Raw genomic sequence first — 23,706 nt, 5'->3', positions numbered from 1 at the left:
GTCATTGGTGACATTAGAGACTAGGTATTAGTTAATTAATTAATGCCAGTGTAAGGGCTAATAATTGCTCAAGGATACTTGGAAGACAATTCAGCCTAGCTAATTTAATTATTGACTAGTGAAATTAATCTTTTTTAGTAATAGAATATTTATTAAACTAATTTTCAAAATTAATATTTTAAAAAATAATTTAATAAGTTGGATAATGCTAGAAAATGGGATTAGAAGGCGACCGCTTGGCAAAACTTGCCCATGCAAGTGCAAAAAACGTTTTTAGGGGTTGGTGTAATCTATTCCAACCATTGTGAGAGAGAAGGAGACTGTTAGAGAGCAAGGAGAGGCTGCTGATGTGATTTGCAACCACCAAGGATCAGACCTATAGGATGTCATAGCAATTGGGAGCCCTCCAGAAGTAGGTGACAACAGCAGGTGACACCAAAAAACAGGGAGCAACAATCTTTTTACTGGTCCTAAGCTGTAAGTGACAGCTTCCATGGTTGTTTGAGCAGGGCAATAGTTTTTCAACATTTCTCGTGATCAAACTTTGAAATTTCTCTCTCTACAACATTCTCTCTCATCCCCCAACCATTTCTCAAGTTATCTTAGCATTTTCCAACAATTTGAGCCATCAAAGAAAGAGATTTCAGTCAATCTCTATTGTAAACCAAATTTACAGCAAAAATTAGGGTTTGATAGCCACCTCGCGACACATGCTCAGAATTGAGAGCCTAGGACTTGAATTCCAGTAGCTGAAATTGAGGAATTTCAAGGAGATTCAAGAGGCCAGCTAGCAAATGTTAGATTTAGGGCTAAATTTGTCTTTCAAGAAACAAGGTGAAGGCCAATCCCCAAGCAAACCAAGGGGCAGAATTGGTTTGGGGGCTAGCTGGTCGATTTTGACAACAAGAGGCACTTGGATTTGTTGGGTGTAAAGTCCCTTCGTCTCCGTGTATATAGTCATACGGGTGTGAACACACCCCTATTGTACCCTAACATATAAATACATTCTTTTATTCTTTGTGTACCATTACGATCTGGTACACCTATCTCTGCGTTCACTATCTCTAACTCTGAACCCTGTTGCTTGTGCCTCTATCTCGCACTCCATTGCGCACTCTCCCCCCTTCAAACTGGTATCAGAGCTGTTGGTTACAACATTTGCACTTTCCAAGGTGACACAAGTCGCGACACACAATCCAGCCAACAGACAACACTCAACACATGCATCAAGTCGAGCTGAAGTGAAGAGCTAAGGAAAAGCGATCAACACAGATCGCACAGATCGCCAGCACAAGGTGCATGTTGACAAACTGACGGGCACCAGGTTGCAAAGGCGACAATACTACTGCAAGCGTGTACATCAGCCATGCTGCGAGGAGCAGGTCAAACGGACGGCTGGAGGAGAACTGACGGCCTGACCAGCACGTGGCAATAGGCTAGGAGTCAGACGTGCACGACTGGACAGGCCCAATCGACAGCGCTGACAAGGTTCCAAGCCATGCAACTGACAGGTCACACAATTGGCATGTGGGGTTGGACGAACTGACAAATGGACAAGTCAACGAACCCATTATTTTTATCAAAAATTTAGGGTTATTTTATTTCCTCTTTTCGGATGTTTGTGCACGCAAGCATAGTGCGCAGATTTTTGCAAATTTAGGCCAAAAAACTTGCGGCTTTTCCAGATTTAGTGCTGTTCATGCATAATTGAGGCATCTGAATTAGAAATTGCAGACATTGTGCGCAATTAAATTGGGGATTTAGCCAAATTTACTAAAATTTTGCTCATTTGAGTGAATTTTCTCAACGTTGGACCCATAAAATTTAAGGCTTTTGCTGTATTGGTGAAATTTTGTTCAGCTGAGTCGCATTGACTGACATTCGTGCACACTTGCAACCGGAAACCTTGGGACTTTTGTAAAATTTTGTGAAATTTTGCTAAATTTGCCCCTTTTATGCTCTCAAGAACATGTATTCATGCAATCGGGGCAAATTTGATACTGAAATTTTGGGACTTTTGCTAAAATTTGTGGATTTTGGTAAATTTGATGGTCAAATGCACTTTGGGAATATTACTGAAGCAATCTTGTTGCCATAAGCAAAGTGATTTGAGTATTTTTATCTCCCACTTGTGTGATTTTGAAGAAATTGCTGAGATTTCTTGGTGTTTTGTGTATCAGAAATTGATACGAGCACATATGTATGCAATACACATGTTGCACAACTCCCATTGAGTTGATGTATTGCTGATCATTCATGTTGCATCAATCTTATTGATCATTTTTAGATCTGGGATTGTTGCAGATGTATTTTTGGTGATATTGCTGAAGTGGGACTTACGTGGCAGTGATGTACGCATTTAATATATGCTGAAATTGCAGTCATACTGCTGAAAGTCATTCGTTCTACTACTGTACATGTACTTGGATTGAATCTTGCTATTATTTGCTGAAAATTTGGGCTGAAATCAGCTGAATATTCAGCTCATTTTTGCTGTCATAAATTGCAGCATTGAATTTCTGGTGTATTGCTGAAAAATGGCTGCAAATGCTTCTGGCAGCAGTGACACTAAATCCCTCTTTGAAATCAAGAGGTTTGATGGCACTGGCTTTGACTTGTGAAAGGATAGGATGCAAGGCATATTGTTTCTCAAGGACTGTGAAGATGCTCTCTTGGAGACTAAGCCTGCAGCTATCACAGATGTGGATTGGGCTAGACTTAACAAGAAGGCCATTGCATACATTAAGATGGCAGTGTCTGATGTACTTACAGACATCAACCGTCTTGATACAGGTTATGCTATATGGAAAAAGCTTAAGGACACTTATGAAAATACAACTCCTGTGAATCAAGTGCATCTTATGCGTAAACTTGTGAACATGGAGTTGGATGAGTCTAAGCCAACATCTGAGCATTTGAGTGCTTTCACAAGGGTTTTGAGTCAATTGCAGGACTCTGGTTTGGTGGCTTTCGATGATAAATCGAAAGCTATTTTCTTATTGATGACTTTGCTTGACAGCTGGGAATCTTTGGTTGTGTCACTCAGCAACAACCCCACTTTGACTTTTGATGGTGTTAGAGGTTCAATCCTTAATGAAGAAATCATAAGAAAGTCTAGCGGTGAAAGCAGTGGCTCAACTTACCATGTAAGAGGCAGGTTTGAAAAGAGAGGTAATGCAGCCAGTAAAGGACAAAGCAGAAGTAAAAGGAAGGAAAAACAGCAAGACGTCACATGCAATCAGTGTGGCCGTAAAGGGCATAAAAAGCCCGATTGCTGGTACTTCAAGAAAAAGCAAGAAAGAAAGAAACAGCAGGGTAAGAAAAAGAAGGATGATAAGAAAGATGATGACAGCTCTTCCTCAAAAGAAGTTACAAAGGCAAATGTTGCATCTAGTGTGGTCATTGAAGAGCTTCCTGACACTGAAGAGATACTTATTGTAGCCTCATGTAATGATGCAAATATTATGGCAGCAGCAGGTGATATGCACATCACCAAAAAGGAGATAATTGATACCTTACTTTCAGCTCATGATGGGCTATCACAATCATGGATAGTGGATAGCGGTTCCTCTTTTCATGCTTCCCCCTCTTTGGAGTCATTTTTTGAATACACTGTAAGTTGCCTAGGCAAAGCTTTACTTGGGTAATAGCTATGCATGTGAGACAGAGGGTGTTGACACAATTCACTTGGCCCTTGAAAATGGCCAAGAGCTGATTTTGCATGATGTCAGATTTGTACCTGGCATAAAGAAAAGTCTACTATTAGTTGGAACTTGGATAGCTTGATGCTAAAGGTTATTTTACTACCTTTGGTGGTGGATCTTGGAAGGTCCATAAGCAACCTTTGCTGATTGTTAAAGGCAACAAAAGGGGGACTTTATATTACTTGCATTGTAAAGCATTAACTTGCAAGTTCTTGGCTATGGCTAAAGTATATTCACAAACAGAGCTTTGGCACAAAAGACTTAGTCATATGAGCCAAAAAGGCCTTCAAGTTCTCTCCTCTTTAGGGAGATTGCTTATATGGAAAACAAGTGAAGTCTCCTTATTACTCTGGTGTCGTTAAGAAGTCTAATGCTCTTGACTTAGTACACTCTGACGTGTGCACTATGCCTGTTAATTCGTATGGAGGTGCATGCTACTTTATTACTTGCATTGATGCTTTCAATAGAAAGTCATGGGTGTATGTACTTGAGAGTAGAAAGAAAGTGTTGGATGCTTTTAAAAACTTTCATGCTTTTGTTACCATACATAAAGGGCTTAAGTCGAAAGCCATAAAAACAGATAATCGGGGTGAGTATGTCTCAAATGAATTTAACAATTTTTGTGAGATGCGTGGCATTAAGAGGGAGTTGACAGCCCCTTATAATCCTGCATCAAATGGCATGACTGAAAGATTTAATCGCACACTTTGTGAGAGAGTCAAATGCATGCTATCCACAGCTAATCTCCCGCATCAGTTTTGGAGAGAGGCTCTTGAAATTGCAGTTCATGTATGCAATCGCCCTCCCCATTGTGCATTGGAAAATGGCATTCCTAAAGAGGTTTGGTCTGGCAAACCTGCTTCATATGACCATTTGCGTGTCTTCGGTTGTGATACCTTTGTGCATGTACCTCTAGAACAGAGGACCAAACTAGACATGAAATCCATCAAGGGCATCTTCATGGGATATGAAGATGAGGGAGAGATGGGTTATAGAGTTTGGCTTCCTCAGGGCAGGAAGATAGTACACAATCAAGATGTACTATTTAATGAGGCAAAGTTGTTGAAAAATGCTACACATGGTGATCTTGACAAAAAGAAGGTCGAATTTCAGCATGAACAGCCAGCCATTCAATAGCCATCAGCTGAACGTTCTGTCCCTTTTGATGCTGAAAATGAGCAGCAAGCTATTGTGCTACAGCCAGAAGATCATGGACAGCAAATAGATGCACAGGATGAAATAGGACAGCAAGAAGAACATGCTGGAAAACAAATTCCAGCAGCAAGAAAATGCTGCAAATCAGCCACCTGATGATGGTGTGCACATTCCTCAGAATATAGGCCCACTACCTGATAATACAGATCATTGGGTAAGAAGATCTACACGTGTCAGAAGGCAGCCACAGAGGTTTCAGCCATCTTTGGATTGCATTTTGTTGACCAATGAGGGTGAGCCTCAAACATTTAAAGAGACACAGTCATGTGAAAACAAGAGAAAGTGGGAGCTTGCTATGCAGGAAGAGATGAAGTCTCTATATTGCTAGGCGCTTGTACCTTTGCCCAAGGATAGGAAAGCTATTCCAAATAAATGGGTTTACAAAGTGAAACGTATTGATGGGAAGCCCAAGTACAAGGCACGGCTGGTTGCTAAGGGCTATTCACAGAAGAAAGGCATGACTTCTTGGAGGTCTTTTCACCAATGGTGAACATGACTACGCTCCGTGTTGCTCTCACTGCATCCTTGGATTTAGAGTTGGATCAGATGGATGTGAAGATTGCTTTTCTTCATGGTGACTTGGATCAAGAGTTCTACATGAAGAGGCCAAAAGGATTCATTATTCCAAGAAAAGAGCATTTGGTTTGTAAGCTGAAACGCAGCTTATATGGGCTGAAACAAGCCCCTAGACAATGGTACAAAAAATTTGATACCTTTATGCTCAGCCATGGATTTAACTGCAGTCATGCAGATCACTGCTTATACACTAAAAAGGCTGATGATGGAAGCCATATTGTGCTGGTTTTATATGTGGATGACATGCTGATTGCAAGACAGCATAACATTACATTGAATGCTCTTCCCACCAAATCAAGGGATTGAGTGGTATCCCGACAATGGAACCATGTAACCAGCCTTCCTTCCATGGAGGGGTGGTAAATCCTTGATTACAACTTAATTACAGCAGCAAACAATTAGTGCAAATCTAAAAATACAAATTTACCTACTGATCTTAGACAATGCTCACTCAATTGGCCCCAAAATTGGCACCCCTTTTGGTATTTCATTAGCTTTATTGAAGAAGAAGTTGATTTACAATGAGATTCTCTCAATCCCTTTCGATATTCCAACTCCCCTTGCTGTGATGAATCACCAACAAGTCTTTAATCCGATTTGCCCCTTGATTCGGGCAACCAATTGGCCTTCACCCGCTTTGATGGGGATGGAAAATGCTCCGAATTCAATTATTTATTGGTCCCTCCACTTGGATAGGCTAAAAATAGCGTCAGCCTTGTTGAAACCAAGTCTTGGATCTTCCAATTTCTAGCACACTTCCCAAGGCTACTGCTAAACCCTAATTTCTGTTGCATATTAGGGTTTACAATAGAGAAATTTGAAATTTCTCAGCCTCCAAGGGTCCAAATGCTGAGAGCTTCGGAGCAAGGCTATAAAATGGTTGGGAGATGAGAGGAAAAGTTGTAGAGAGAGAAAATTCAGAGTTTTGTTGTGAAGAATGACTGAAAATCAGTCAAATGCAGCAGTTGCTCTACCACAACAACATGTAGATGCAAAGAACTGAAGAAAATCAATCATTTACCACTGCTGCCCTATCTCAACAGCCTGTAGATGCTGTCACCTACTGTTGATTGGTCTTCTTCTGCCCCTAGCTGTCTCAAAAGGTCCTCCAATGGCTGCAAATCAAACCAGCAGCCTCTCCTCCTCTCTCTCTTGCAGGTTGAATCATAAAAATGCCTCTCCAGTCTCTAAAGACGTTTTTCAGTCTTATATGGACATTTTTGACAAGTGGCAACCTTCCCAAATGATTTTTCCGACATTTTTCATCATTAAATATTAATTTTCAGTCTTTAAATGCTGAAAATTAATCTAATAATTATTTCAATGCCCTGAAAAATAATCTGACTAGCCAATAATTAAATTGACTAGGCAACTTCCATTCCTGAGTGTCTTTACGCCATCTTTGACCATCATATTGGTGTTAGGTACCATTAAACGTCACTTCTCTAGTGTCACCAACTGACACTTATGGCCAAATGGATGACTTGACACCAGATACCACCAAGTACCTGTCCAACATAACTTATAGCAACTTTTTCCTTTGATATCCCGTGATTTCTTCGGGTCTCGAGCTCGTAAATTTACTTTAACCCCAGTTGCACCTCACATGTGCAACATTTACTTAATCATGTGATTAAAAATTAATCCATATGTTAAGTGAGATTTCAAAAATACATGTCCTCATGAAACCATCTAAACTCTGCTGCTCGTGCCTCTATCTCGCACTCCATTGCGCACTCTCCTCCCTTCAGGATTAGCAGAGAAGATCAAAGAATCTCAGTTGCATTCCTTTCATTTGCAATATAAGATAAAAAAATACCACAAGGGGCACCAGTTTTGGGGCCAACCAGATGTCCAATATCCAAGATTAAAGTGGTAAAGTACGCATTTTCAGTTTATGTGAATTTTATGCTTGCTGTAATTAGTACTTACTCAGGTTATTTACGACCCTATCCAAGGAGAAAGGTTGGTTTCAACACCACTAATAGGCACCAAAGAAATGTGACCAATAGTGACAATACACTCTGACAAACAAAGATCTTACAACAAACCACCTCGAGGAGTCATAGGACTCAATACACCATTGTCAATGAGCCAAGGCTACTCAGAAGGCAAGAGAGTCAAAGAAGGCTTCTCCACTTGAAAAATGTGTAGAAACATAGACTTGATAATTGAGGTTCTCCTCAAGGTGCGAGGTCTTCCCAGACACGTGAGATATCCTCAGCACTTCCCCACAAAATCTATATCAAAGTCAAAAGATGACTCCAACTTTGTCCTCTTTCCTTTCTTCTGCTTGGCATGTCTTGTACCTGAAGAGATAGCCACATAAGCACAACCATGTGCACAAGCTCTGCAAGAATCTGTCTCATTGTGAAGTGCATCCTTCTCAAGCACCAATGGGATGAGCTCCTCCCAAGTGAAACTCTTCCTGCTACGAGAATTGAGAAGATTGGTATAGAACACATCATATGTCGGTGATAAAAGATGTGAGAGAAGTGTCATAGCTAGGTCCTTCGAAGAAATGTCCGTACCACGGGACGCAAGCTCATCTTGAATCTCCTCCATCCTCTGGATGTAATCCCTCAATATATGGAAATCTGGGCGATATAAAGTTATCATAGATTCAACTCTAGATAATTGATGCCCAAATGTTTGGATCTAAAAGAGAGATGCCAATCTCCTCCAAATCTCTGCAACGGTGTGGATACATCTAATATGCACGAACACATAATTGGTACAACTCAAAAGGAGAATAGAGTGGGCTTTGGCATTCAACCAATCCCATACAGCTGTCAAATCCACGGTCACACCATCATAAGGTTCCACGGTAGGTCGAGATATAGGGACAGTAACAAAATCCCAAACGTCACAATTGTCGAGAAGACACTCTATGCGGCACAACCATAGAAAGTAGTTCATCCCATCTAGCTTGTCGAATGCAAGTAGAGAGAGTAGGACTAGCACCTACTTAGGAGATGCCATCAATGCCAATCGAAGACTAGAAGCCCCGAAAGAATATAGCGGGAAAGAGAGATAGAATGGTGGCCGCAGTCTAAAGTATCCTGAACCACACAATCCCCCATAGCATACACATCGGTCATAGATGTTCTCCAATAAAGTACCTGCAAGAAAATAATTTCTTTTACATGTTATCCTAATCTAGAAGTTGTCTATAGTTTTATGGCTTTTTACAAGAGATAATATCTAAAATATCAAAAATTGGCTAAAACTTGTCCAAAAATCTAATATTTTTGAACCATGGACACTAACACTAATGTCTAAAATGACATTGGCTCTCTAAATCAATAAGAAACCCACGCTCTAGATTTTTTTACACGCTGTGCACGTAGCGGCACGACAACGAGCTATCAAAGATCAAGGATATGATGAAATCTCTCTGAGATGACAACTGCTATCAAGACAACTCCTAGGCAGCCAGCTGGAGAAGAAAATAAAATTTGATGAAGATCTCTCTGTGTAAGTGGGTGCAGATAGGCGACTACTGGACAGCCCTTCAAGAGTGAAGAAAACACAAAAACGCAGATATCTCTCAACACTCCTCTCAAGCCCAAAAAGGAACCAAAAAGAGGAGTACAAGAGAGAAGAATATCAACTCAAAGAGCCCAATATTTCACCTTTAAGACTAACATGTAGTGAAGAACAATAGACATGATGAGCTGATAGAACCCAAAACTCAACCTCGCAAGAGAAGCCACAAGCTCCATCACTCCATGCTGGAAGATATATACAGGCCTAGCCACCAAGCCATGCTTGAAACATCCAAAGCCCCAAGCTAGGAAAAACCTGTAGATCATGGGTGTCAATGGGAAAAAGAGAATGAGGAAATACATAAGGGAATGGGTGATGTGGCATGGAGATGTCAACCACGCCAAGAAGGTAAAGGATTGTCAACAAGGTGGGTGAAGAACCATAGGATGAGAGAAAGACCCCCTCTGAAGCCGAAGGAATGGGATCCCCCTCTAAAGAAGGATAAACCCCCTCTAAATCCCCTGTTGAATCCCCCTCTAAGAGAGACAGGGAATCAAGAAACTCATGGATCACGGCCTCTGAATCATCTAAAGACGAAGGAAATGCCATTGGCAATGCCGAAGAGAAGGTATCTGTGGCTCCAATGGAATAGAGGCTAGGTAGCTCCTAGAGGTGGTCTCTTGAATCGAAGTAGAAAAGGAAATTGAGGGAGGGGTATCATGCAGAATCTCCTCGATGCCTACATCAGAGTTGATGTCCATGAAGCAAAACAAGGGAGGGGAGGAAATGGATAACTCCCAGGGAGCCAAGGGTGGACAATAGTCACTATCTCTCAGTGGAGTAGACTACGGAGCCAAAGAAGTGGAGAGTTGAACAGCCTCTGTCTCTTGAAGGAGTAGACTCACGCAAAGATGGTATCCAACAATCATTGTCTCTTAGTGGAGCAAACTACAAAACCACAGGCCGTGGCTATGGAAGCCATTGGACCTGAAAATAGGTGGGGGAAACCTCTACAATACGTTGTGCCAGTCTCCAAGAGGTTATGGCGCCTAATGATCCTCCTTTTGCTCATAAGGACTTAGGGCGCATTGTGTCAGAAGTGGAGCAGCGGTGAAAGCATAAACATGTGCTGAAATAAACTGCTGAAACACAAGACAAAAAGAGAAAAGAAAAGAACACGATACAGATGAAAACTCAGATGTATGCACGGGAAATGGAATCCATATATCTGAACACAAGACAGTCGCATACAACAATGAGTCACTGGTTGCGTGGGCACTGGCACTGGCTCCTCTCTCCACAGAGTCTGCAGATGGTGAAATGAAGTGCTTGACTGAGGAGGAGCCACTGAGTATAAATAGGCTGAAAAAGTGGGGAGCAATAATGCTGGTCGGACAGCATTAAAGCTGGCCGACTGGTGCATAAAATGCTCCACTGGCATAAAATGCCACACTAGAAAAATACCTAAAATACCTAATAAAAATGCCCAGCCCAGATCAAGCTCAGCTGACAAATACTCTGCTAACACCCTCTCTCAGATCATGAGTGATCTGATACAATACAATAGTACAATGAAAAGGGATCAGAAACTATACAACATAGAACCACCAAGGAGAACCATGGATACCCAAGCAGTGGGTGATCAAGCCACCACCAAGGTGCCTCGGAGAGAACCTGATGTCGATGTCGATCGTACCAAACACCTGAAAATAGAGAATATCATAGCATGTCTCTGTGTCCATCACCAATGTCTCGCAGTAGCATACAAGACCAACCTGTCAAAAATGCCTCTGAACATAGGTGACCATGGAGTCCCTACCTTTGGCCAGACCGCCAAAGTGTCCCCTCATCTGAGCTCCAGACAAAAGCCTCCCGCTCTCTGTCAGATAACCAGCTCATCGTGAACCTGGATGTCAATCCCAGCTCCAGGATTTGATTCCGCCAGACTAAAATCGATGCGTCAGGGACATCCCTCTCTGGAACCTGTGCACCTGTATAAAAGTATAGATGAGGCGCGGCTGCCCCATCTAAACACCCGCTCACACTCCCTCTCTGGCACAAGAGAGTCGTGAGGGATGACCTCATCACCACCACTAGAAAGCAGCCGAGGAAGGGGCCACCAAGCCCTTCCCGTGATCCGAAGAAGAGGATCCCTTCCGCTCCTTGGACTTCACCTTGGTCGGAGGATCGGAGTCGGAGTCTGATGAAGGAGAGGACTCATCGGTAGAGTCAGCATCCCGCTTCGTCTTCTGCTCCTTCCTGGAAGCCGCTAACTTCTTGCAGTCCTTCCGCAAATGTCCCTTCTTGCCACAGTGGTAACACTGGGCCTTCGACTTCTTCCCGTCACCCCTCTCTGAAGCTACATAAGCCTCACCTCCATAATGTGCCGGAAGCCGCCCTTGTAATCTCAAGGATGTCGCATGGTTGTCCTCATCAAAATCTTCAGGAAGAGGAAAAGGACGGAGAGGTCGAGCAATAACTCCACAGACGATGTACCATAGCCGCTTCTGCACAAACCAAGCTTTCATGACAGCACTCCATGTGAGATAATCAGGTCCATGTAACTTATCATCAGTGGAAGTGCACGGAGGAGCCATATGGAGAGGATAAGAAGAGAAGGAGAGAAGAGATGGAATGTAGAGAGGAAACACAGCCAAAACACAAGCACAGACTATAGAAAATGAGAGTTCACATGCAATATAACCCAAAATCTGATCAATAGAAGACAAAAGCTGCTGCAGAAAGTCAAAAAATCAGTCAAAAACTGCCAAAAACAGAGAAAACGGCCTGAAGGAACAGCCACCCAGCCATGAGAGATGCTGAATCAGCAAAACGCAGGCTGTAAACTGGAGAAAACAGGTAGTAAACTGTCGCCAGCAGCTACAGATGAAAAACGCAGGCAGCAGAGGGTGCATAGGCAGCAGAGGGTGCGGAGGCAGCAAGCGATGCAAAACTGCAAAAAAACGCAGGCTGAAAACAGCCCCAAAACAGGTCGCCTGGCTGCGACAGCAGTCGTCAGATCAGCAGGGGTACTAAACAGTCCTGAAATCAGCAAGAAAACACAGCAGAAACACAAATCCTGAAAACTGATACCATGTCAGAAGTGGAGCAGCGGTGAAAGCATAAACATGTGCTGAAATAAACTGCTGAAACACAAGACAAAAAGAGAAAAGAAAAGAACACGATACAGATGAGAACTCAGATGTATGCACGGGAAATGGAATCCATATATCTGAACACAAGACAGTCGCATACAACAATGAGTCACTGGCTGCGTGGGCACTGGCACTGGCTCCTCTCTCCACAGAGTCTGCAGATGGTGAAATGAAGTGACTGACTGAGGAGGAGCCACTGAGTATAAATAGGCTGAAAAAGTGGGGAGCAATAATGCTGGTCGGACAGCATTAAAGCTGGCCGACTGGTGCATAAAATGCTCCACTGGCATAAAATGCCACACTAGAAAAATACCTAAAATACCTAATAAAAATGCCCAGCCCAGATCAAGCTCAGACTCACACATGAGCTGACAAATACTCTACTAACACATTGGATGCATCTTATTGCCTTGAGTATAATACTCTAATAGCCAATGAGCGTTCTCTATGGCCAAAAGGGACATGTAGCACAATGAGGGCCAAGTGGGAGACACAAATACTTCAGTGGTGTGGGGAGCAAAGGTCGAAGTCAATAGTCTTTAGTGGTATGACCGTTCTTGCCATAGTAGGAGCACTCAGTGGACTGTCCATCAAGAGAAGCCATAGCAACAAAGTGTCAACCTAGAAAAGGAAGGGTAGGAGGGAGAAGAACATAAGGATAACTCCTGACGATGCAACGAAAATGGGTTGGTCAGAAGACGTTGCCGTCCTGCAACCTACCTTTGTCTTCTCCGATGAAGAGCATCTTCTTGGCTCTCTGAGTGCCTCTAGCTCTTATACCACATCAAAATATTACTTTGCAAAAGCAAAAGAGAGACTAGGGTTTGCAAGGGGAAACACCATGTGTACGGCAAACACTAAGTTAGGAGAAACTCATAAAACATAGAAGAAGATGAATGATGAATCATTGAATCATAATAAGTGAATCAAGTTGATACAATGGAGCCGAAGCTCTAAAGATAACTGCACCATCCTGTCTGAATCAAGCGGCAACACCTATAGGGAATCTGCACAATGAAGGGAGTGAAACCTAATCGGAAATCCTCTAGTAATAGGATATTGAAGGTAAATGTTGAAGGGTGAAGGAAAGGATAGCAACCAAAGGGAGTGAAATGCAATCCTCAAGAGCTGTCAAAGATCAAGGATATGCTGAAGTCTCTCCGAGATGATGGCTACTATCAAGGCAACTATTGGGTAGCCAACTGGAGAAGAAAACGCAAGAATACCTAATGAAGATCTCTCCATGTAAGCGGTTGCAAATAGGCGCCTATTGAGCACAACCCTTTAGGAGTGAAGAAAACACAAAAAAGCAAGAACCCGATGTACGACCGATAAAGAGGGGGTAATGTGCTATAGACAGCCTAAAACTGCTGCAAACGCAAGCCTGATGATGATGCAAGGTGAAGAGGGGTGACGACAAATGATGTAGGCTACAAAACACCAATGGAGATGGATGCAAACACCACAAATCGCAATGTCCTCCTTGCGGGGTGTGCATGGCAATGGAGAAGATGGAGAGAGGAGAGAAAAATATGGAAGAGTGACACTGTCAAAAGGTTTAAGGAATGAATGTGTGGAATGATGAATGGGTGAAGTTAGTGCCGTGTTTATAGGCATAGAGTGTCTTAAGCAATGCCCCAACTCTCTTGAGTGGTGCCCATTGAAGTCTCTCGAGTGGCGCCCCAATACTAAATAATGATCCAAATAAAGCCTTTTTCGGGCTGATTTGGAAATTGACTGCATTAGGGGAGATTTGGACTCAAGTTTGGGCCTTTTAGTTTTAGAGAGACAAAGCCTCTCAATCAATAGGAGGAGAGTTACCATCACGATAAAATAGGGTTTTTCCAAATTTGAAGTCTTTTATCTTGTTTTTATAGATTTTTAAAAAGAAGCATTTTTAGGTATTTTTGGAGCATAAATTCGTGGAGGCGCAAGAAACAAGACGTATTTGCATGATTAAAGACTGTAGATGGAGACATTTCTTGTCAATCCCACACAACCTTGCAGTAGGGAAACCAAAATAGTACTGAAGTAGGGGAAATTTACTGAATGACTTGGTTTCTCAAAAGCGCTCACCCTGAGGGCCAATCTAGTGTCATCCTACTGTGCAAGCACAATCTAGCTCTTAGATTCTTTGTCGCCTATTTTCTTTGCAGAATTGAGCAGTGTATGTACTGTAAGTTTATGTTCACTGCTTTATAGATTAGATCTACAGGCTGGTTTCATTCAGCTCCTATTGGCATCAAATTATGCACCCTCAGACAGCATTTTGAAAATTATTTTCTTATTTATGTCATTTATGACAGCAAATCGTCCCATTTTTTGGTCCGAGCTGGCTCTAGGATCACTGTATTTATTACCTGCACATGTGGTTTGACTATTTTAGACAGTGTGTGAGAGATTCAGACAGTCGGCATGAGGTTCTTTGAATGAGATACAACTACACACTGTTGTACATATTCTACCTTCATGATTCAACAATAAGCATTCATATTACGAGTCTTTCTTTCTCCCTCTCTCTTTCTCTTCTGCATTCAATTTTATGATCAACCCATGCATTTGCTTCCCTATTGCAGCACTCTGACTGCTATGAAGTATGTGGCTCCTAGGCACTTGAATCCTGAATCTCAAGCTCACTCTCCTCAACAGGCCTCAATGGAGAAACAGGAGAAACCTAGGGGGTTCCCCGGTGGCTAACTTAAGCTGAAGCCTAGGGGAAACCTTTGCCGTAACCTGGAGTGTAGGTGGAAGCGGGGTAGGGGCACTCTACAAAGTAGAAAAGCAAAAGCAAAAGCCAAAGTTGAAGGGGTGGCTCCTAAATAGTGAAAGATTGTACCTCTACTAGAAAAACTAGTGATAGGACCACCTAGTAGAGTGGTATGATGAACATCATCCTCAAGAAAGATAACATCCCGACCAACTGTGAACATACCAAAGACAGGATCACAGAGGTGATAGCCTCAGGTGGTTTGGCTATAGCCAATGAAGAGGTGAAGCTTCGACTTAGAGTCCAGCCCAGCTTCCCCCTCTTCTCCTTAGGTACATGGAAATAAGAATTACCAGTCAAAAAACATGAAAATGAGGAAGAAAGGGCTCTCCCATAAAAGGCCTCATTAGGAGTCATTTGCCGAAGACAACTGCAATCGAAGAATGGTTGCGGATGTGAACCACAATGGACACAACCTCACCCCAAAAGTATGAGGCAGCCCACAATGCTTAAGCATGGAGCTCACAGGAGGTTACCTCTCCACCATGATCGTCTCTCATAATCTGAACTCTATGAGTGGACTGCCTTTCCACTATGTTCCTCTAATCACAAAATGGATGAAAAGCCTCAACTTAGCTTTCAAAAAGAAGGCCCATACTAATCTAGAGCAGTCAACAACAATCAACATAAGGTACCTAACCTTGCCTAATGTTGGAGTGCATACAGGTCTGCACAAATCTATGTGGACAAGCTCAAGAATAGTGGCTCAACTAGAAGCTTTATGTGGGAAAGGCTCTCAATGTTGCTTGCCTTGTATGCAATTGAGACAAGGTGCTGATGTGCACCCCAATATCTGCCAATCCCTCAACAAGATACACATGACTAAACTGATGCAAGGCCTCATCGTGCAAGTGGCCATAATAAGCATACCAAAGAAGACCAAATTGAGAGGAAGACAAGACTCATTGTAGGGGAGATGAGCGTATACAGCCCACCCTCTTGAAGAGCAGTCTAGAGAAGCTTACTGGTAGCATCATCCTAAGCCTGCACATCACAGCTGGTGAAGACAACCCTTGTGCCTAGCTATGCAAAAGCATAAACAAAAAGAAGATTAAAACTAGAACATAAAGGACCTCAAAAACTGTATTCCGGCCCCAACAGTCTGGCAATAGATGTAAGGTGCCCACTTCCACTCAAGTAAACAATTAAAAGAGAGACAATAAGTGTTTGCTCTTATCTCACTAGTAGCCTCATGAAAGGGAAAAGAGAAGTAAATATAATGAAGCATTAAGTGCATATACAAACTGTTCTCGTGTTATATTTTCATCACTCAGGAAGTATGTATTCTGATAGAGATTGAGTATGATGTTAAGAAGTGTGTATACTACAGACGCTGTGTGCACTTTATAACAGTGGCAAATGATACACTTCGGAAGTGCATCCTAGCAAAAGGGTACTGGAACCTCATGCAGTGCTTGAGTACCCTATAAAACCTACAGCATTTTCATCTCAATTTTGTTGTTTTAAAGGTGTGTTTGGAAGCAAAGAAATAAGGTTCCTTAACCTCTTTCTTTTTTCCAGAAGAAATTGATTCTTGGGATTGATTTTTGTGTCTTGACACCATGAATCATGATTGTCCATTCTCATCAAAATCTTCAGGAAGGCATGGGACAATTGATCATGTTCCCACTTCCACTCAAATAAACAATGTGAAAAAGAGACAACCCATGATATCACAGAGGGAAACCTACTTTCTTAATTGAAACTATTGCAGATTGCTGCTGGCAGATGTGCTTCCATGGATACCTTCAATCGTTGGAGTCCTTCTTTTTCATTTACAACCATAGTAAAATTACATACTAATTTTCTGTGACTTTTTCCTCCTCACCTTGATATATGAGAGAAATTTCCCGCCTAGCTACTTGCATCACTTCTGTCTAGAAATGTAAATTATTGCTTCCTGAAATTTTGTTAAACATCTTTTCCCCAGGAGAAAAGGAGAATTTGGACAAGTTTTCCACAATTTAGCAAAATGCTAGTTCTACAGTATTAGGTTTCAGCTCTAAGCTTTTAGTTTTGAGTCGTTGATTTTCAGTGTTCATCCTATCCTATCTCTCACAAACCTTATGGTCATTTCTAGACATCTGATACCATCTCGCTTGCTATGTACAAGCCATTTAGACCAATGCCCACCACCCTACAGCCAAAAGGCAGGCCAGGACAGCAGCATCTGGAACCTGCCAAGGCAATAACAGCATCCACCAAAGTGATGATTACTTGGGAGCCTGTAGTCATACACAGATAGATTGCTGTAGGTTGCAGTCAATGTACCAATCATTCTGATGGCACTATTGTCTTCCCTCTGGCTCTATATAAGCTTGCATACATTTACTCCATGCTGCATTTTGTACCAAATGGGATGTGGAACTACAACTGTGCATGATTTCATGTGTGCCAGTCCTGAGTGTCTTTTACAGAGCCGGTTGAGAGTTCAACATTCTCCAGCATCTCCATTCTCATGTGCAATGTGCATGCCTTCTGTACTGTTTCACATCATTTAGTATAGCATCTCCAGCAATTTAGATAACAGAATACACTTATATTTTGTACAAAGACCTGTAAAACAGAACTAGACCTCTAGAGCCTCAATATGGAAGATTGGTATCCCATCCAATGTCTAATGATTATTGAAAGAGCCACACATGTTGAGTGATGAGAAATACATGATCGTCCAAGGACCTGAACAGCTGTGTTGGTGAGGACTCTCCTGGTTCAAATGAGGCCGATAAGCTCTTGTCAGTGGCCTTCTTTTTCCAGGGCCAGCTCCGTTTATCCATGTTCCCAAGCTGCATAAATTAAAACTGGTCTTATTACAACCATGAAACAAATTCTACAGACGGTAGGCACCAAATACAATGTTCCACTTTTTGGTTGCAGGTGCAGCAATTCTATAGTGACAGCATCGTTGTTTTTCCATTTATGATCGGCAATTTTTCGAGCAAAAATTTGCCAGAAACTGAGACTGTTTCTGTATTTGCTGTTGAATGACAGTCTATCTACAACTTTCTCCAGAAGATGAAGTGAAAGTCAAGGAACTAACTACCAGAGGTTAAAAAGCTGAAGCAACTTTTTTAGGACAGAGGACTTCTTGGCCTGGGCCTGAATCATATGGTGCTTCACATAGAGCAGCATGTGAATTGTAGAGAATCCAGCTGATAAGACAACGTTCACAACTAGCACTATAGAGGTACAAACAATCCTCTTCTAATGTTTTTCGACCCCAGTTAGCAGCCTAAAGCGCTAGCTTCATTCTAGTATCTATGAACCAGAACTCAGCTAAAAAGAGTGCTACTGAACTAGAAAGGGTTCTAACACATGTCAATCCACTGTAAATGTTGACCGCTGCAAATAGAACTGGTAGTGATGTCGTACTCCACGGATCGACAATTCAAATTGCAGGGGAGGAAGGATAAAAGGTGCTTAATCTCTTCAGTAGAGGACACTTTGAAGCTGCTTCTAGCAGAAAGAATGGTGCTTAATCTCTACAATGGGGCACATTTAGGACATGCTTCTAGCAGAAAGAATGAATCCAAAACCAGTAAGCTATTGATATTAATTTGCTTCCCGGGTGTTTGAATTGAGGTGGCACAAAGAGTTAAAAGTCCAGGTGAAATGCAGAGTATGTTAGCTCACCAGTCTCAATGAGGGAACAGAGCTGTGAAGGAAAGCAGGGGGTGAGGTTGAGGAAGGATATTCTGAGGGCAAAACATCTAAATGTGTCCAAGTTGCATCTTCTACGCGCAAATGTATCCAAGTTGCATCTTCTACAGGATATACATCCGCGCTCAAGAAACCGCGCTCTTGCTCTAAGGCGGGGTGCCGATGAAGCAGAGAGAGAATGAAGGAAAGGAGGGAGTAGCAAGGAAAGATGGAAGAGAAGGAACTGATGATGATAAAGGAGGAGGAGCATCAGGAGGAGGAAGACGAAGGGGAACAGGGGAGCGGGAAGGGGGGTGGGTAAAGGGGCACTGGCGGGAGTTGTAGCAGTGAGAGGGAAAGGCGAGCGATGCAGAAAAGCTCTTGCGAAGAGGGGTCCGCCATGGGGAGAAGCCCCAAAGAGGCAGCAGCTCAAAGCTCCCCTTCATCGCCATCGCCATCACCACCATCACCGTCGTCGTCGTCGTCATCATCGTCATCATCGTCATCTTCTCCTACCCCTGCACGCTCCATTTCCTCCTGCGCCTCCTCCTGCTCCGTCTTCGTATTCATCGTCTTACGAGTAGTCTTATTCATATGACGCTGACGGATAGCGCGGCGATGTCCCAACAAGGGCTTCCCAAAAGAAGAAAACGATATTTCCCTGTCATCCTCAATCGTCAATGCCTCCCATCGTCAAAGGGAGAAAAAGGACCACCGGCACTGCCGCGCCTATGTTCTCGTTCATAGTAGGCTTCTCTCTCTCGCGACTCGCAAGAGCTTCTCCAAGTGGCAATGGGAGCTAGCTTCTGTCTGCGACATGCTAAGGGCCATGTCACACGCACTACTTGCTATATCCTTTAATAGATGTATTTCAAGTAAAGTGGGTTGCCTCTAGCACCATGCTTAAGCCTTATGCTTGTCATGAAAGTAGTTACCTTTAGTTATTAGACGCTTTTCCTTTCCTAGTCATGACCTATGTGTGACATCACCATTAGCATGTTGTCTTACCATTTTTTTTGTCGCTCTTTACATTGTACAACTACAATACATTACCCACACGAGGGATTTTAGAGTATCTCACAAAGGATCTCATGAGAATGTTATCATATTGTCTATCTTCCATGGCCACTTGTAGTGATGATACACTACACGCGTAAGGGTTTCTAAAGCATCGCGTAAAGGATCTCGTGAGAATATAATGACATGGTGTAACCTTTTTCCATTACCTTATGCAGCTACCATGATGATCAAAATTTTGGGCATTAGGCTTGGTCTGACATGTCACATCAAATATGGAGATGTTGATTGGTCAATTTTCTACAAGTCCCTAATGGTTGAGCTCTTTTTCCTCTTACTGTGTGTTCAAAAATCAAACATTGGTGAACGACGAGGTGCTTAGGGCGACTTCTCACATCCCCTTTTTTGAACAGATAATGCACATTCTCTTCGCCTTCCCACGCGGCCAAATGATGCTACAATTGAAATGAGCAAGAGATGTTTAGCAACTTTTGCATAATTCCAAAAGTTATGAGATGCACAAAATCAGGTATAATTGATTTTCTTGCATTTTATGTGAATGTGAAACAAAAAGAGAGAAGCAATCACAAAGTAGAGTTGAGACTCTATGCCTTCAAGTACACTAACTAAATTGTGCATACGTGTGTTAAAAAGACTTTTGATCTATGTTGCTTTCAACATTTACAATTGATTCAGTGCATCTCTTGGTCCCATAGAGTCAACTAGCTCGACGAAGTCTCTCATAAGAGAAGATATGGATATCTTATTGAAAGGAGCCCAGCGAACAAATAGACACTCATCACCATTAGTCCCAACTAATAGTTTTGAAGTGCACGATCAATAGATACTAACTATAGGTTCCAACTAGGTGCTTGAAGTTGTCACACGTATTAATGAATTTGGATAGGAGATGGCTTATGTGGGCAAGCTTGGCTATTATGTTAAAATATATTATATGTCCCAATTACACACTTGAACAAGTCTAATGTCTTAGTGAAACGGTGTGGAGATAGCTCATGTATGGCATGGTTGGTTGCCATGTGAAAACAAGCTAATGAAGATTGGGAAGTGACATGTTGGTCTATCCTAGCTCAAGTAGTTACATTGATTCAAGAATAAGCCAATCTTGGAATAATTTGAATGTTGTACAATGTGACCTACCTCGATATCTATTAGCCTCTATATAATAGTTTTTAAGGTTTTCCAAATAGGTTTTGAATTGCTCACCCCACATACCATTTGTCTATCTAGTCAATACTTGTTTCTGTGGGTACATGGATGTATGGCATTCGTTGTATAGTTAGGTTTGTAAACCACAATTTATAGTTTCTCTCCTCTTTCTTCTTTCACAAGTTTTTTCTGATTTTAATGCCTAGGTTTTTATCATATATGTGCATTACAGGAACACAATTCAAAGGGCACAAGAAGAAACTTGGAGTGGTGCTCCAACGGCATCATTTACAATTAGTTTAGCAACTCCCATCAAGAATCTACAAATTTACCAACTAGGCTTCACTATAATAAAGCTATATATAGCATGAAGTATACGTATTGCAACTTCAAGACCAATAGCATTGTAGATGCTTACATGTTGCTAGAGATTCCCTAAGAATGATATTGGCTCGATGGTGATGTTGGACCCCATTAGTCATGATCCCACTTGATCTATTCCTTTTTTTGCATTGCTATGGAGACCAAAAGTAACACAACTTGATCCCACTTGATCTATCCCACATTATATTGGCTTATGGAGACCAAAAGTAACACAACTTCTCCTTTAAGAGAGAATGTGATATTGAAGAGAATGTCAACCACCAAGATAATGCACTCAATAGAATGGCTTTTTAAAGTGATTCAATCACACTCTCTTTAAAAATAGCATGATGCATACTAAAGTGGAAAGCATTTCCCACTTTTATTTAGTGAATGAACACAATGGTGTACATCCCCAATGTTATGCCTAAGCAGAGAAGGCTACAAAATGATAGTCAAAGTCAAAGGTCTTGTCAAATGAGTCAAAGGAGAACAGTTATCAAAATAGAAGTAGCCAAAGCCAGTTGCAAGTTAAAAGGCTATCAAACATGAAGACCATAATTTTTTTAGAAAATATCAAAAACCCATAGGTATTGAAAGTTTGCAAGTGGAATATTTGAATTAACACTTTGATCATATTTTATCATATCACAATATATTTTAATTAAATAGTGAGAGAAAAGCTCGCTCTTACACATTGTAATATCTCCTAAAGTCACATTTTTTATCTTTTAATTTTCTATTCATATACGTAGACGAGACCATGGAATAGGTTGATTTGCTAAAGAGAAGCATCATTGTGGTGAATTAGAGGAGCTTCTTAAAAGAATAGAGCATTTGCTCTTCATGTACATACTTTTCCTGATACACATGTTGACCAAAATAGGAAGCACCAGTCAAAATGGAACTAGCTTTATAGAAATGGAACAGGGAGTAGATTAGCATATGATTCTTTCTTCACTTAAAGATCCAAAAACACTTTTTAAAGCCATGAAATATATGACTTCAATAATGTGTTAATCTTGGGATCATGAATACATCCAATGCATTTCTTTACATACATGAATTGAAGGATCTTAAGCCTCATCTTACTTATAAAGCATAAAACAGAAGCATATGGATTATGAGTATCCTTGCATTTTGCGTATTGATTCTCATATATTTTTAAGTTCAAAAGTGGTAGAGGAGTGGCTACACATCATGCTTACATAGTAATTGAGTGTGGTTGCTTGGCACTTTTGCACATGTGGAAGCGATTTGTGTTTCTTGAACGAGTCTTGGAAAGCATACATGCATCACCTAGACATCATGTTTGATCATGTTGACTCCTGCAAAAATTTGCTAAAAAGTCATCCTCTTATTATCTTTGTGTATGCAAATCTTGTGTTGAATATCTAGATAACAAGGTTGAGTGCTAGCACAATAAAAAAGCATTTTGTTGAAACTTCATGAAATCATGATCACCTTGATTACTACTCCACATCACCTTGACTGCACCATTTTCACCTTTAAAATACATATTTATATGATTTGTGTTGCTTAATATTATTATATGCAACTAAAGACTAATCTATGTGTACCATAGTTGGCGTGCAAGTGTCAAATAATTGCTTTTAGCACATTTTTAGAATTGTACATATCATCATCTTGATTGAGAGAAGCAATCACCTCAACTAGATACTCTCTAGGCTAAAAAGCTCATTTTGCATGGTTTTTAAGGTCGAAAACACATATTTGGGACCATTTGTGATGTAAACAGACAAAAGGAGAGAGAGATGAAGCAACCAACATCATATGCACACAATGCATACTCGAACACATAGAGAAGTAGGGCTAAAATCTTCTTCTTCTTTCTTCTTCCATGCAAAAGAGCTTAGTCTACAATGTAATAAAGGACTAATATGAAAGTACTAGAACATATGTACATGTGGTCACTAAGTGTGAACCCCCTAAGGATAAATGAGGTGGCACAATAAATGTGCCATAACCAAGTGTGGACTACATGAGTATAGTCCAAGTGTAGAATCATTGGCATATTCTCTATGTCGATTACCTAATGCACTAGTGAGTAAAGTCCTACCACATCACTAAGGCATGTAGTGGATGCTAGCTCACGTGGAGCCTGATATCTCAACACTCCCCTTCAAGCTCAGCATGACCTCATCTACATTAAGCATAGTCCTAAAGAAACGGAGCTTCTCTGCTCCCAATGCCTTAGCGAAAATATCTACATCCTGCGTATTGACATAAACCAAGTCAATATCACCTGCTAGAATTGGCTCTTGAATGAAATGAAAATGGACCTCTATGTGTTTGGTCCCTACATAATACACTAGGTTCTTAGCTAGCTAAATGCTACTAAGGTTATCACAATAGTTAATAATCTTCTTGTCCACTTGCAACCCCAAATCATCAAGTAGATTATCTATCCAAGCTACCTTACATGATGCAACCATAACACCCCTGTACTTTGCCTCAAGACTAGATAGTGCAACTATAGGTTGTTTCTCACTACTCCAAGTGATAGCACCACTCCCCAAGGAAAATATAAATCCACTAATACACCTTCTTTTTGAAATACCACCAGCTCGATCTGCATCTGTGTAACCAT

General features: G+C 41.5%; 1 protein-coding gene across 3 annotated transcripts in view; it reads right to left on the bottom strand.

Moving 5' to 3' along the window:
• The window catches only part of LOC148016761 (filament-like plant protein 4), a 71,111-nt gene extending 51,822 nt beyond the window's left edge, over window positions 1–19,289 (bottom strand). The window contains exons 1-2 of one of the 3 annotated variants that reach the window (XM_087664278.1): window positions 18,540–19,289; window positions 17,570–17,692 (exon numbers count right to left, since the gene is read on the bottom strand). In XM_087664278.1, the coding sequence (XP_087520404.1) occupies window positions 17,570–17,683 (114 nt within the window). In that variant the 5' untranslated portion in view covers window positions 17,684–17,692; window positions 18,540–19,289. Of the gene's footprint in view, window positions 1–17,569; window positions 17,693–18,539 lie in introns of those variants that run through there. The other 2 variants (XM_087664281.1, XM_087664279.1) reach the window with 2 other exon arrangements.
• Between the last annotated feature and the right edge of the window lie 4,417 nt (window positions 19,290–23,706).

The sequence above is a fragment of the Lygodium microphyllum genome, chromosome 23 (assembly GCF_053477565.2).
Source record: "Lygodium microphyllum isolate KBCC chromosome 23, Lygodium_microphyllum_v1.1.10, whole genome shotgun sequence".
Classification (NCBI taxonomy): Eukaryota; Viridiplantae; Streptophyta; class Polypodiopsida; order Schizaeales; family Lygodiaceae; genus Lygodium; species Lygodium microphyllum.
The sequence above is the reverse complement of the archived record's forward strand: the minus strand, read 5'-3'. Positions and strand labels throughout refer to the sequence as shown.